The sequence below is a fragment of the Rattus norvegicus genome, chromosome 3 (genome assembly GCF_021556685.1).
Source record: "Rattus norvegicus strain SHRSP/BbbUtx chromosome 3, alternate assembly SHRSP_T2T, whole genome shotgun sequence".
Classification (NCBI taxonomy): Eukaryota; Metazoa; Chordata; class Mammalia; order Rodentia; family Muridae; genus Rattus; species Rattus norvegicus.
This window is the reverse complement of record NC_141536.1, coordinates 105,550,423-105,563,181: the sequence shown is the minus strand read 5'-3', so window position 1 is coordinate 105,563,181 and position 12,759 is coordinate 105,550,423. Positions and strand designations below refer to the sequence as shown.

Below are 12,759 nucleotides of genomic sequence, written 5' to 3'. Positions count from 1 at the left end.
CAAACATTTTTTTAAAAGCTGAAGTCTGTAAATAAATTATATGTCTTCTACACTAAAAAAATAAAAAGCACTGAATGTATGAAATGCAACCATAATGAAAATTCTGTATTGAATAGTCACTCCAACCCTAAATAAAAAAATCTTAAAAGGCATCTGTGTTGAATAGTCACTCCAACCCAAAGTAAAATGTTAGAGAAGCATAGGCCGATGGCTAATTCATATTACACTCTATACTTCAGAGGTCTTGTTTTCGAAGATAGTCTCTAATTCCTTGTTATTTAAAGTACAGTCTGTATACCTGCATGTCAGTGCTTTTCAAGAGATGGTTATAAGTACAGATTCTTGGGGCTAGAAAAATGCCTCAGCAGTTAAGAGCATTCTCTACTCTTCCAGAGGACCTGGGTTCAGTACCAGCAACTGTTTCTAACTCCAGTTCCGGGGAATCTGGTATCTTCTTCTGGAGTCTTTGGGCACCCAGCATGTACACCGTGCATACATACATGAAGTGAAACACTCATACATCTTGTAACAAAATAAATATTTAAAAAATATATATCATCTCTGAAGAGTTTACCCTTTTCAACTGGACACAGATTTGTCTGTCTACCTACACAATACATATACATATTTTCCATGTGTGTGTGATGCTGGGTATTGAATATAGATCCTTGCATATGCTAGATAAACTACCACTGAGCTATATCTTCAGTCAAAAAAAAACCCTCTATAATTAATAAAATTCTGTGATATTTCATGAGCTCATTAAAGTTTGAAAGGTCTTGGTATTATTTAAATTGGCAATGACTTAACTGTCCTCAACTGAAAATATAGGAAGTTTTAATAGGTTATGATGATTCACTTTGGTAAGTTATTTCAAAATTATACCATTACGATAAAATTTTATTTTAACTGTGAGAGATTAAATTATGAAGATACTTGCACAATCTCATACCTCCTTTTGTTGCATCTGAGTCTGAATTGGAGCACAAAGCAAAGTGTTCATTCCTATAGAACAATAAGAAAAAGATTATTGTAAGAAAAACAGCATGCCAGGACAGCACGCCAGGAGTCTTTTCCCTTTTTAAGACCGTAATCAGTTAGAAGTATTTACCAGTATCCTGATTGTTTGGTTGTCAACTTGACATAAGCTTGAGTTCTCGGGAAAGGGGAACCTCAGTTGAGAATATGCAAGTTTGCAGGGCCTTTCCTAGATTAATGAGTAATGTGAAAAGGCCCAGCTTACTGCGGGTCGTGGCATTCCTGACCAGGTGGACCTGCACTGCATAAGAAAGCAAGTTGCGCAAGCCATGTTGAGCAAACCAGTAAGCAGTGTTCCTCCTTGGTCTCTGCTTCAGTTCCTGCCTCCATGTTGTTCCTGTCTTGAGTTCCTATCCTGACTTCCCATCATAATGAACTACAACTACAAACAAAAATAAACCCTTTCCTTGCCAAGTTGTTTTTGGTCATGGTGTTTAACTGAACAATAAAAACCTAAGATAAGGGGTTGGGGATTTAGCTCAGTGGTAGAGCACTTGCCTAGCAAGCACAAGGCCCTGGGTTCAGTCCTCAGCTCTGAAAACAAAACAAAACAAAACAAAACAAAACAAAAACCTAAGATAATAGTTATTAAGTTCTTCATACAGACTAATAATTAAATATCTTTAAGATTGGCAGTAGTGGCACATGCCTTTAATCCCAGCACTCAGGTGGCATATAGGTGGATTTCTGAGTTCAAGGGCAGCCTAGTCTACAGATTGAGTTCCAGGACAGCTAGGGATACAAAGGGAAACCCTGTCTCAGAAAACTAAAAAATTAAATAAAAAAGATTTTGAACTGATATTTTCCTCCTCCAATGCTGGAGATCAAACCCAAAACATGGCAAGCAAGCATTCTATTACTGAGTTATATTGTAGTCCCTAAGAACCTTTTCTAACAATAGAAAACAGTGATTATTATATCTGTTTTGGAAAAAAATATTTTGTCTGTATTAGCAATTTTATTTTATCTGCTTGTTTTTTGAGACAATGTTTATGTATCCTTGGTTGGCCTGGATGGAACTCACTATATAGCTCAGACTGACCTCGAACTCATAGAGATCCAACTACCTCTGCCTTTCAAGTGCTAGAATTAAAGGTGTGTGCCACCACACCTGGCACTATTGTTTATATTTTAACTCGTGTATCCCAGGTTGGACTTACACTTGCTATGTAACCAAGGATGACCTTAGAGTTCTGACCCTCTCACATTCACCTCCAGAATGACAGGATTACAGGGGTATACCACGTTTGTGTATGTGCTAATTTTTTAAATTTATTATTTATTTAATAATATATGTTATTTAATAAATAAATGTTATTTATTTTTATGTATGAGTGTTTTGCCTGCATCAAACAGTCTAGATGAAGCAAAAGGTATATGAAGAAGAGACATATCTTGGTCATACTCACCAGTAATTGCACAATAGTTATCATCTAAATTCTTGTTCCTAAAAGAAAATGTCATATATTATATTCCAAATAATTATGAAGAACCACAACAGTTGAAAGACTTAGGAAGACAGACAGGCATTGTAAATGCAGCCTTTAATCCTAGCATTTGGGAGGAAGAGGCAGGTGGATCTCTACAAATTCTAGACCAGCCTGGTCTACATAGTGAGCTCCAGGACAGACCTATACATGGTAAAATTCTTTCTCAAGCAAGCAAGCAAACAAACAAAAAACAAAAAACTGAGGAAGTTGAAATTTTTTCATAGGGTAACTAGTAGAAAATTTCAGTCCCTTACTTAAATGGTCTTAATAGTGTGCTAAACTAAAAACATAAAAATATGCTCTCCCCCCCCCCCTTCTCTCTCTCCCTCTTCCTCTCTTCCTCCCTCCCTCCCTCCCTTCCTGAGACAGGGTCTTTGTAGCCTTGGCTGTCCTGGAACTTGCTATGTAGACCATGCTGGCCTGGAACTCAGGTATATGCCTGCTCTACCTTCTGGGTGATGGGATTAAAGGCATGCTTTCTCACTTAAAAAACAAAACAGAAACAAAAGACTGTAAGTCAATTCATTTTCCAAAACCTTAACATTAAAAAAGCAAGCAGGACAAGAGATGGCTCAGTGGTTAAGAACACTGACTGCTCTTCCAGAGGACCAATGTTCCTAGGACCCACATGGCAGCTCAGAACTGTTTGAAATTCCAGTTCTAGGGAATCTGATGCCTTCTGGCTTCTGCAAACACTGCATACACATAGTACACATTCACACATCCTGGCAAAACTCTCATATACATAAAATAAAACAAACAAGAACACAAACACAAAAGAAAATCAAAATTCTGCTCCAACATACAACAAAGACATATACTTCACTATGTTCATAGCAGCCTTATTTATAATAGCCAGAAGCTGGAAAGAACCCAGATGCCCTCCAACAGAGGAATAGATACAGAAAATGTGGTGCATCTACACAATGGAGTACTTCTCAGCTATCAAAAACAATGACTTTATGAAATTCACAGGCAAATGGATGGAACTGGAAAATATCATCCTGAGTGAAGTAACCCAATCACAGAAAAATACAGATGGTATACACTCACGGATAAGTGGATATTAGCCCAAAACTCGAATTAACCAAGATATAATCCACAGACCACAGGAAGAAGGATGACCAAAATGTGGATGCTTCACTCCTTCTTAAAAGGGGGAACAAAAATATTCATGGCAGGGGATATGGAGGCAAAGTTTGGAGCAGAGACTGAAGGAACGGCCATTCAGAGCCTGCCCTACATGTGGCCCATATATATACAGCCACCAAACTAGATAAGATTGATGAAGCTAAGAAGTGCATGCTGACAGGAACTGGATATAGATGTCTCCTGAGAGACACAGCCAGAGCATGTCAAATACAGAGGTGAATGCTAGCAGCAAACCACTGAGCTGAGAACAGAACCCCCGTTGGAAGAGTTAGAGGAAGGATTGAGAGCTCAAGAGGCTTGCAACCCATAGGAACAACAATGCCAAAAAATCAGAGCTTCCAGGGACTAAACTACTACCCAAAGACTATAAATGGACTGACCCATGCCTCCAGCTGCATATGTAGCAGAGGATGGCCTTGTTGGGGACCAAGGGAAGGAGAAGTCCTTGGTCCTGCCAAGGTTGGACCCCAAGTGTAAGGAAATGTCATAGGGGGCAGGAATGGGGAGTGGACGGGGAGGGGAATGCCTTTATAGAAAAAGGGGAGGGGGAGAGTATAGGGGGCTTATGGACAGGAAACCAGGAAAGGGGATAACATTTGAAATGTAAATAAAAAAATCCAATAAAATTAAATGCAAAAAAAAAATCAAAATTCTCTTCAGAGATGTTTCATGCATGTATTAAAGTTAAAGACATGTACTTATAAACATGTTACACATTTGTAGTGAATATATGCACACAGAAGTAAATATGAACGCATGCATATGTCCATGTTGTTCTAGAAAAATGTGTGATTTATTTAATGAGCTCCTTTATGCCCTCATAAAGGATCTTTATGCCATCTTTAGGATCCTTTGCATTGCCTACTATTACAATAAACTTCAGTGAATCTTACATAGTCATCATTTAAAACATTCACAAGTTGATGGGTGAAATAAACTTCCAGAAGTTAAATTTACACTACATGATAAATTTAAGAAAATCTACAGGAAAATGGAGTTTGTCATCACTACTAAGACTACTCTATAGACTTATTTCTCAGATATAGGGAAAATGTTAAATACCTGACAGAAGGAATGCTAAAATAACAAAAATCTAAACAACTATTTAAATATAGTTAGTACATGTCTTTTACTTACTGTAGGGTCAACACATTTTTTCTGGCTTCTGTCTCTAAAAATAAAGTAAAAATACAAAGTTGTTCAAAGGTACCTGATCAAGTATTAGAAAAGATAAATAAGATTGTTAACAGCAAAAGTTGAAAAAGAAATTATCATTTAGCCTTTCTGTCCTCATAATTAAAGGAATAATTCATTTATTTTTCTCCCTACTTTTTGTTGTTGTTTAGTGAGGATCTTGTGACCTTAATTTTTTCTCCTGAGATAGTTTTAAGTACAAAGGGGTCTAGAATTTGCTATGAAGTCCAAGCTGGTGTTGAACTTGTTATCCTTCTTCCTCAGCCCTGAGATGCAGGCATTACAGATTTGAGTTCCCACACAACCAGCTAAAGATATACTTTGTGTCTGTTACATGTATATATTTACGTGGGTGTGTATACATATACATGCACAGGTGTGGACACCTATATGTAAGCCAGAGGCCAATGTTCTATGTTGTCCTCTATCACTCTCCACTTTACCTCTGAGGTGGTATCTTTAACTTAACCTGAAGCTCACTGATTTGGTGAGCATAGTTAGTCAATGAGTTCCAGGGATCCTCCTGCCTTAGTCTCCTCAGTGATAAAATTATAGGCATAGTATTTGAATGAGAGATGTTCCTCATAGTCTTCGGCATTTCAATACTTGGTCCCCAGTTGGTAGCAGTGTTTGATAGGTTTAGGAAGTGTGGCCTGCTAGAGGAAGCATGTCTCTAGAGGCAGGCTTTCAGAGTAAAACAGGCTCACCTAATGCCATTTGGATCTACTTCATGTTCAAAGTTCAAGATGTAAGCTCTAAGCCACAACCCTAGCCTCTGTGCCTGTCACTATCCTGCCACAACAGACTCTATTATAAACTATTTCTTCCATAAACTGGCTTGGTCATGGTGCTTCATTGCAGCAACAGAAAAGTAACCAGTACAAGGTGTGCACTACTACTCCTGGCATCCTCCCCAACTAGGCTGCACTGGGCCTCATGTAGGTATAGACTCACCCTACCAACAGAGCTACTTCTCTATCCCTTAAGAGCAAATATTTAAACAGTAAGCTAGAGCTGCATCTATGGCTTAGTAGGCAAAGGCATTTGCTGCCAAGTAGGCCCCAAACTCAGTCTCAGGAGACCACATGGTGGAAAGAAAATAGAATCTCAACTGTTTCTTGACCTCGACATATCTTCAGATGTATGCTTTCTTCACACACACACAGAGAGAGAGAGAGAGAGAGAGAGAGAGAGAGAGAGCGAAGTTATGATTACATAACCACAGAAAAGTTATAAAGAAAACAGATTAGCAGGGACTGAAACTACATATTTACCTGAAATTTCTGAATTTTTTTCCGTTTTCATATGGGACTCTGTCTGGAATACTCTAGAACAGAAAAAGAATACTGAAAAACCTTTATTTTTTTAAAAAAAATTTCCTATAGTTTTATTATTGATGGCATAAAGTGCTTTTTGTTAGTGCAAATTTGCTTCTCTCTTTAATAAATTTTAAAGTTGTATAATTTGATGTATTCCACAGACTCGTCTTACTTTACTGGTTTATTTAGTGAGCTGGGTTTGGCTGTGGAGCTTTACCTAGCCTAACCTATAGCCATATAGAACAGGCTGAGCTGGGAAGAAGGAGCACAAACCTGTGATCCCACCACTCTGGAGGCAGAGGCGAGAGATTTCTGAGTTCGGGGTCAAACTGGTCTACAGAATAAGCTTTAAGAGCCAGGGCTACACAGAGAAACTTTGTCTTGAAAAAACAAAAAACAAACAAAAAAATCCCAAGAAACAAACAAACAAACAAAAAAACCCAACAAAACAAAAAGAGGCTGTCCCTAAACATGAAGATGTCTACCTGACTCTGCCTCCTAACTCCTGGCCAGATGCCGTAGAGCACACCTTTAGTCCCAGTGTTTGGGGTGGGGGAGTGTGGTTCAGCGGGTGGATCTCCATTAGTTTAAAGCAAGCCTGGTCTACTAGTGAGTTCCAGGCTAGTCAGAATTACATGGTGAGCCCCTGTCTCAAAAAACCAAAATTTTTAAAAGGGCGTATAGGTAGCAAATTTGGAAATCAAAGAATAAAAACAATACCAACCAGAAAGACCTAGAAATATATACAATCTAATTCTACAAGTAATAATGCACTCTGGATATAGAGTACCTAGCGCCCTCTTCTGGCCTCTAGAAGAGCAGCCACCTCAGGTTCCAGCTGTAAGGACAGCCTTTAGTCCCTCAAAGCATAAACTAAAACAAACTCTAAAATACAGCTATTTAAATGGGATTCCCAATAGCCTTTAGCCAGCAATGTAGTACACCTCCAACAATGAGATGGTACCAACTCCAGCCTCTTGTCTCTAACAATGAACTTGCCCAGCTGTGCTAGTGCACGCCGTTAATCCCAGCACTCAGGAGGTCGAAGCATTTGGGAGGCAGAGGCTGACAGATCTTTGTGAGTTGCAGAATATCAATAACTACACAGAGAAACCCTATCTCAAACAAAAACAAAAACATCAAAAAACCCAATGAGCTTTGCACCTAAGCAGCCTTTTGAATATACATTTGCTTCACTTTGGCTTGTATATTCTCATTGTAACACTGCTATTCTCCAATAAATGTTTTGCTTCATTTTTCCTGGAAACAGAGTCTTAGGATAGCTTCTAACTCCAAACCCCTGATACTCCTGTCTCCACCTCTCAAATAATGGAATTACAGACCTGCACCAACACATTCAATATAACCTTTTTAAAAAAGATTAATTATTTCATTTATGAGTACACTGTAGCTGTCTTCAGACACACCAAAAGAGGGCATTGGATCCCATTCCATATGGTTGGGAGCCATCACTGGGTTACTGGGAATTGAACTCAGGACCTCTGGAAGAGCAGTCAGTGCTGAGCTGCTGCTGACCCATCTCTGCAGCCCAACATAAATAATCTTAATCATTTGACAATCTCTATCTGTTACTTAGGTTTTTTTGTTTTGCATATCCAATAAGACAATGCATGTATTTAACATAGTATCTGTCATACTAGAAATATTTACTAGTGGTTTTATTTATTTATTTATTGAGATAGGTGTAGAATAAAAGATGTGAACCTACTTCTGGGTTTGAAAACCTACCAAAACCCACCATTCCCTGGAAATTTCCACCCTGGAAAACTCTCCCCCAGGAAACCCTATATATTTCCTGTTCAGTTCAATGCTGCTTCTTGCTCCAGCAGAGACAGTTTCCTTCCTGTGTCTTTCCCAACAAATCTCTTGTATGAGGTTTGTTGTACAGTGACTTTGTGGTATACCTTGGCCCCCAAATGCCAGGATACCTCTCCCTTCAAAGCTCTAACACTCACATAGAGGAAACCTTTCCCCTCAGAACCGTATCATGTACAATGGGGATTTCCGCTCAAAGCTGAAACACTTATATTGGGAAAAAATGTTCCCTTAGAGCTAAAACACATACAACAGGGTCTCACTTTGTAGCTCAGGTAACCCTTGAACTCACTATGTAGTCAAACTGGCCTTAAACTTGGAGTGACCCTTGGCTTCAGACCCCTAAATGTTGGAATTACAGATGTGTGCCATCACACTTGGCTTAGTAGTGGCGGTTGATAATAAATCAAATAATATATTTGAGCCTCTTCTTTCAGTAATGTTTTCTTACATTCACTTTATAATGTGTAAGTATGTAATATGTGTGTGCATGCACACATGTTACTAAGCACATGCCAGTGTCCATAGGGTAGTCATGTAGATCCCAGGTACTCAAAGCCTCTGAAAGCTATCAAGTGAGTTCCAGACTAGCAAGGCAAATGGTGAGACTCCATCTTAAAACAAGCAAGTAAGTAAGCAAGCAAACAAACCCAATAACAGAAAGATATGGACTTTAAAAGGTTGGAGAAATATAAATGAGGAATGAGAAAGAATGCAGATCGAACCCTAGGGCTTTGCTAACATTTCTGAACATAAAACAAATATGATCTCTTCCTAAATGTCTGTGAGTCAGAGGCTTGTTCTACATAACAACCAAACAAAACAGAAGCCTATAAAAGGAATCATAAGATTAAAAAAAATAACAAAAAGAAAACATTCGCCAGAACTATGTGCCAAAGCAGTCTAAAATCATATATCTAGCTTGTTATGGATTTCAAAACATAAAGCAATTACTTCTGTGAAAGAATACAAAAGAGAAATACACAAAAAAGTCAAGAAAGTTAAGACAGCAAAAATTAAGCTCATGAAAGAAACAATAAAAAATTATAACCACATACTTAAGACACAACTGGAAACACACTATAACTATTTTGCAAAGGTAATACATTTATCCCATGTTTCTGATTTTTAAGCTTATGTTTATGTTTACTTATGCCTTCAGGAATGTTCATGTACCACATGTGTGCCTGGTACTCATGGAGACTAAAAGAGGACCATCAGATCTGCTAGAGTTGGAACTATAGGCAATTAGGAACAGCCATGTGGGTGATGGACACAGGACCTGTGTCCTCTGGAAGGACAATCAGCGCTCTTAACCATGAAGCTATAGCATCAACCTCCATATTTCTAATTTTTAAAATTTCTTCTTTTGTTGGCTGGAACCTCTAATACTATGTTAAATAGTAGCAATATTAGTAGTTATTCGTTTGTTACTGCCTTTAAGGACTCTTTCTGCTTCTCATATATAGAAAATGCTGAATAACATTTAAAAAACAATTTTGCGGGGTTGGGGATTTAGCTCAGTGGTAGAGCGCTTGCCTAGGAAGCGCAAGGCCCTGGGTTCGATCCCCAGCTCCGAAAAAAAGAACCAAAAAAAAAAAAAAAAAAAAACAATTTTGCACCCACACAGATACATCAGACATTCGTAGCACTCCCACTAATAATAAGAAATACATTTAATTTTTTTTATGTTATGTGTATGGGTGTTTGTGGACTCCACGTATATCATGCCCATAAAGGCAAGAAGAGAGAGCTTAGTATTCTGGAGCTCAAGTTATAGATGGTTTTGAGCTGCCATCTAAGTGCTAGGAATCAAACCCAGGTCCTCTCAAGAGCAGCCAGTGCTCTTAATTGTTGAGCCATGTCTCCAGTCCCATAAATATATTTTTTAAAAGGAATAAAAAAATGTGCCAGCAAGATGTCTCAGCATATTAAAGTACTTAATGTGAAAGCTAACACCCTGAGTTCAATCCCCAGAACCCAAAGTGGAAGAAGAGAAGTAATTGCCAAAAAGTTATCCCCTGATCTCTACACACATGCTAGGGAATGATAAGTGCACACATTAATAAATTTTAAGTAAAAAGTATTTTTTCAAAATAAAGCAATACTCTCATTCTGAGAAGCTAGCTCAGTCGGTAAAGTGCTTCCAGTCTAAACATGAAGTCCTGAGTTTAGACTCCCAGGGTGCACATAATAAATCTTCCAGTGCTGGGAAGTAGAGACTAGAGGCTCCCTGAGTCCTGTAAACCAGTCTAGCTGAGTCAGTAAGTTCTATGTTCAAAGAGAGACCCTGTCTCAAAAAGTAAGGAGAAGAGAGTGAAGGAGATACTTGAAATTAACCTCTGGCTTCTACATGTGCATACCTACACACACACACATACACAAGAGAGAGAGAGAGAGAGAAAAAGAGAGAGAGAGAAAATAAATTTAAGCAAAACAAAAACAGATTATCCAAATAAGTTACCACCAATGTATTTGACAGGAGAAAACCTATAACATTTTACTTAATTTTCTTTTCAACTTACTTTATAGTATCTGCAAAGCTGACCCGACGAGAGCTTTTCCTGGTTCTCGGAGCATTAGATTCCTAAGAGAAAACAGTATAGGATACAATTCTTAACATAAATCACTGTGAATTAGCTCTCCGGACTGTTAGAAGCAGGGATCAAGTCTTATTTTGAATTAATAATGTAAGATTTCCAAACATCCCGATATAGAAGCACTTAATGAACATGAATATGGTTTTCCAAATTCTTTTTGTGTGGCTGCAGTACTACGGATGGAAACAGTGGCTCATGTAAATATGTATTTTCTTTTATTATTGTTTTGCTTGTCTTGAGACAAGACCTCAATATATAACCCATAATGATCTCAAATTCATAATCCTTGGGTTTCAACTTTCTGATTGCTGGGATTTTAGTTATGTATCACCACTCCTAGAGCATGATTTTCAGTAAGAGTTATTATTGGTTTTCTCATTACAATGCATTCTTCTAAAAGTACAAATAAACAGCTTTTTGTTTGTTTGTAGCACAAGGTCTTACTATGTAGCTATGACTAGCCTGGAACTCTCTATGTAGACCAGACTAGATAGAACTCATAGATATCAGCCTGCCTCTGCCTCCCTTGTGCTGGGATTAAAAGCATGCAGCACCATGTCCATCTAAAAAGTTTTCATTATAGTGAAATGCACGTAAGTTACTATCTCTTGTGACTGTTATAGTTATTATAGTCCATCGTCCAGGCTACATTGAATTTGCTATAAAGCCCAAGGATGAATTTGAAATTTCATTTTCCTAGTGCTGAAATTACAGGCCTATGCCATCATACCCAGCTATAACATAATGTATCATCTTAACCACTCTGCCTTGATAAGTACTTACATTTCTTTGTTAGTGGTAAAAACCACATAAAGTTAAATTTACCATCTTTACCATTAAAAACAAAAGGTGTTTATGTGTGCTTGTGTGAGTTTATGTGTATCAAATACATGCAGGTGCCATGGAAGTCAGGAAAGGGTATCAGATCATCTGGAACTAAAGTTACAGGTACTTGTGGGCTTCCCAGCTGGAACTGAATTTGTGTTTCTGCAAGGCCAGAAAGTGTTCTTAACCACTGAAGTCATCTCACCGCCCTCATCTTAACACCTTTAAAGTATACTGTTTAACAGTGATGAAAACATCTTGCTGTATAACTACTCTCAAGACTTCCACATTACAGAAAGAGAACTATACATATTGAGACTGGAGAGACGGCTCAGTAGTTAAGAGCACACACAGCTCTTACGTATCAGAGTTCATTGCCCATGCTAGGAGGTTCACAACCACCTATAACTCCAGGAGGTTATTTGATGCCTCTGTGGCCTCCATGGACACTTTCACACATTAGTGCCTATGACACACAAAATTAAAACAAACAAACAAACAAAATACACATTAGATCCTTCCTCCAAATGTTTGGCAACTAACATTCTATTTTGGCCTCTATCAATTTGACAATACCTCATATCAGTGGTAACAAATAGAATTTGTCTTTTTGAGACTTTTTCTTTTCATTTAGTTCTTTAAAATGATTGCATGCTGTTGTGTGTCAGATTTTTAATACCGAATCTCATTATTTATAAATAGCACATTTTGTTTATTAAACAAACTAGATGGACACTTGATTTTTCCTACTCTTGACTACTGTGATTAGTGCTGCTCTGACTGTGTCTCTGAGGGGCTGGAGAGACAGCCCAGTGGTTAGCAATATGTACAGCTCATGCAGAGAACTCAGGTGTGGTTTCTAGCACTCCAATCGGGACGCTCATAACTGGCTGCATGTACATCTCCAGAGGATCTGGTCATCTCTTCTGACTTCTGTGGGCTCCAGGAATATAAAATACCTACTGTGTGCAGGCATTCACATATACACATAAATTAAAAATATATCTTAAAAAGAACCAGGAATAGTATGCCATCTATATTAAACAGCCTATATGGACAAAAGTCTAACCAGTCACAGCAGGCATGACAGATAGTAGATAAAGAGCTTGCCACATAAGTGAGAGAACTAAATTCTCAATCCCTAACATCCATGTAAAAAGTTATACATGGAGACCACATAGCTCAACAGGTAAAGGCATGTAGTAGATCCTGTTCTAGGTTAAAGAGTCAAAGTACTATTCTCTATTCTAATCCTAGCAGAGGTTAAATTATTAGCAACAAATGGAATTGTAAAATTATAAATGC

The 12,759-nt window shown here is 38.0% G+C and overlaps 1 protein-coding gene across 4 annotated transcripts in view; it reads right to left on the bottom strand.

The window, feature by feature from the left end:
• Positions 1-12,759, bottom strand: part of Knl1 (kinetochore scaffold 1) — a 61,947-nt gene that overhangs the window by 39,024 nt on the left and 10,164 nt on the right. For 3 of the 4 annotated variants that reach the window (XM_087651993.1, XM_087651992.1, XM_087651991.1), the window contains exons 5-9: positions 10,555-10,616; positions 6,149-6,201; positions 4,818-4,851; positions 2,448-2,485; positions 953-1,005 (exon numbers count right to left, since the gene is read on the bottom strand). In XM_087651993.1, coding sequence (XP_087508119.1) covers positions 953-1,005; positions 2,448-2,485; positions 4,818-4,851; positions 6,149-6,201; positions 10,555-10,616 — 240 coding nt within the window. 4 annotated transcript variants of the gene reach the window in all.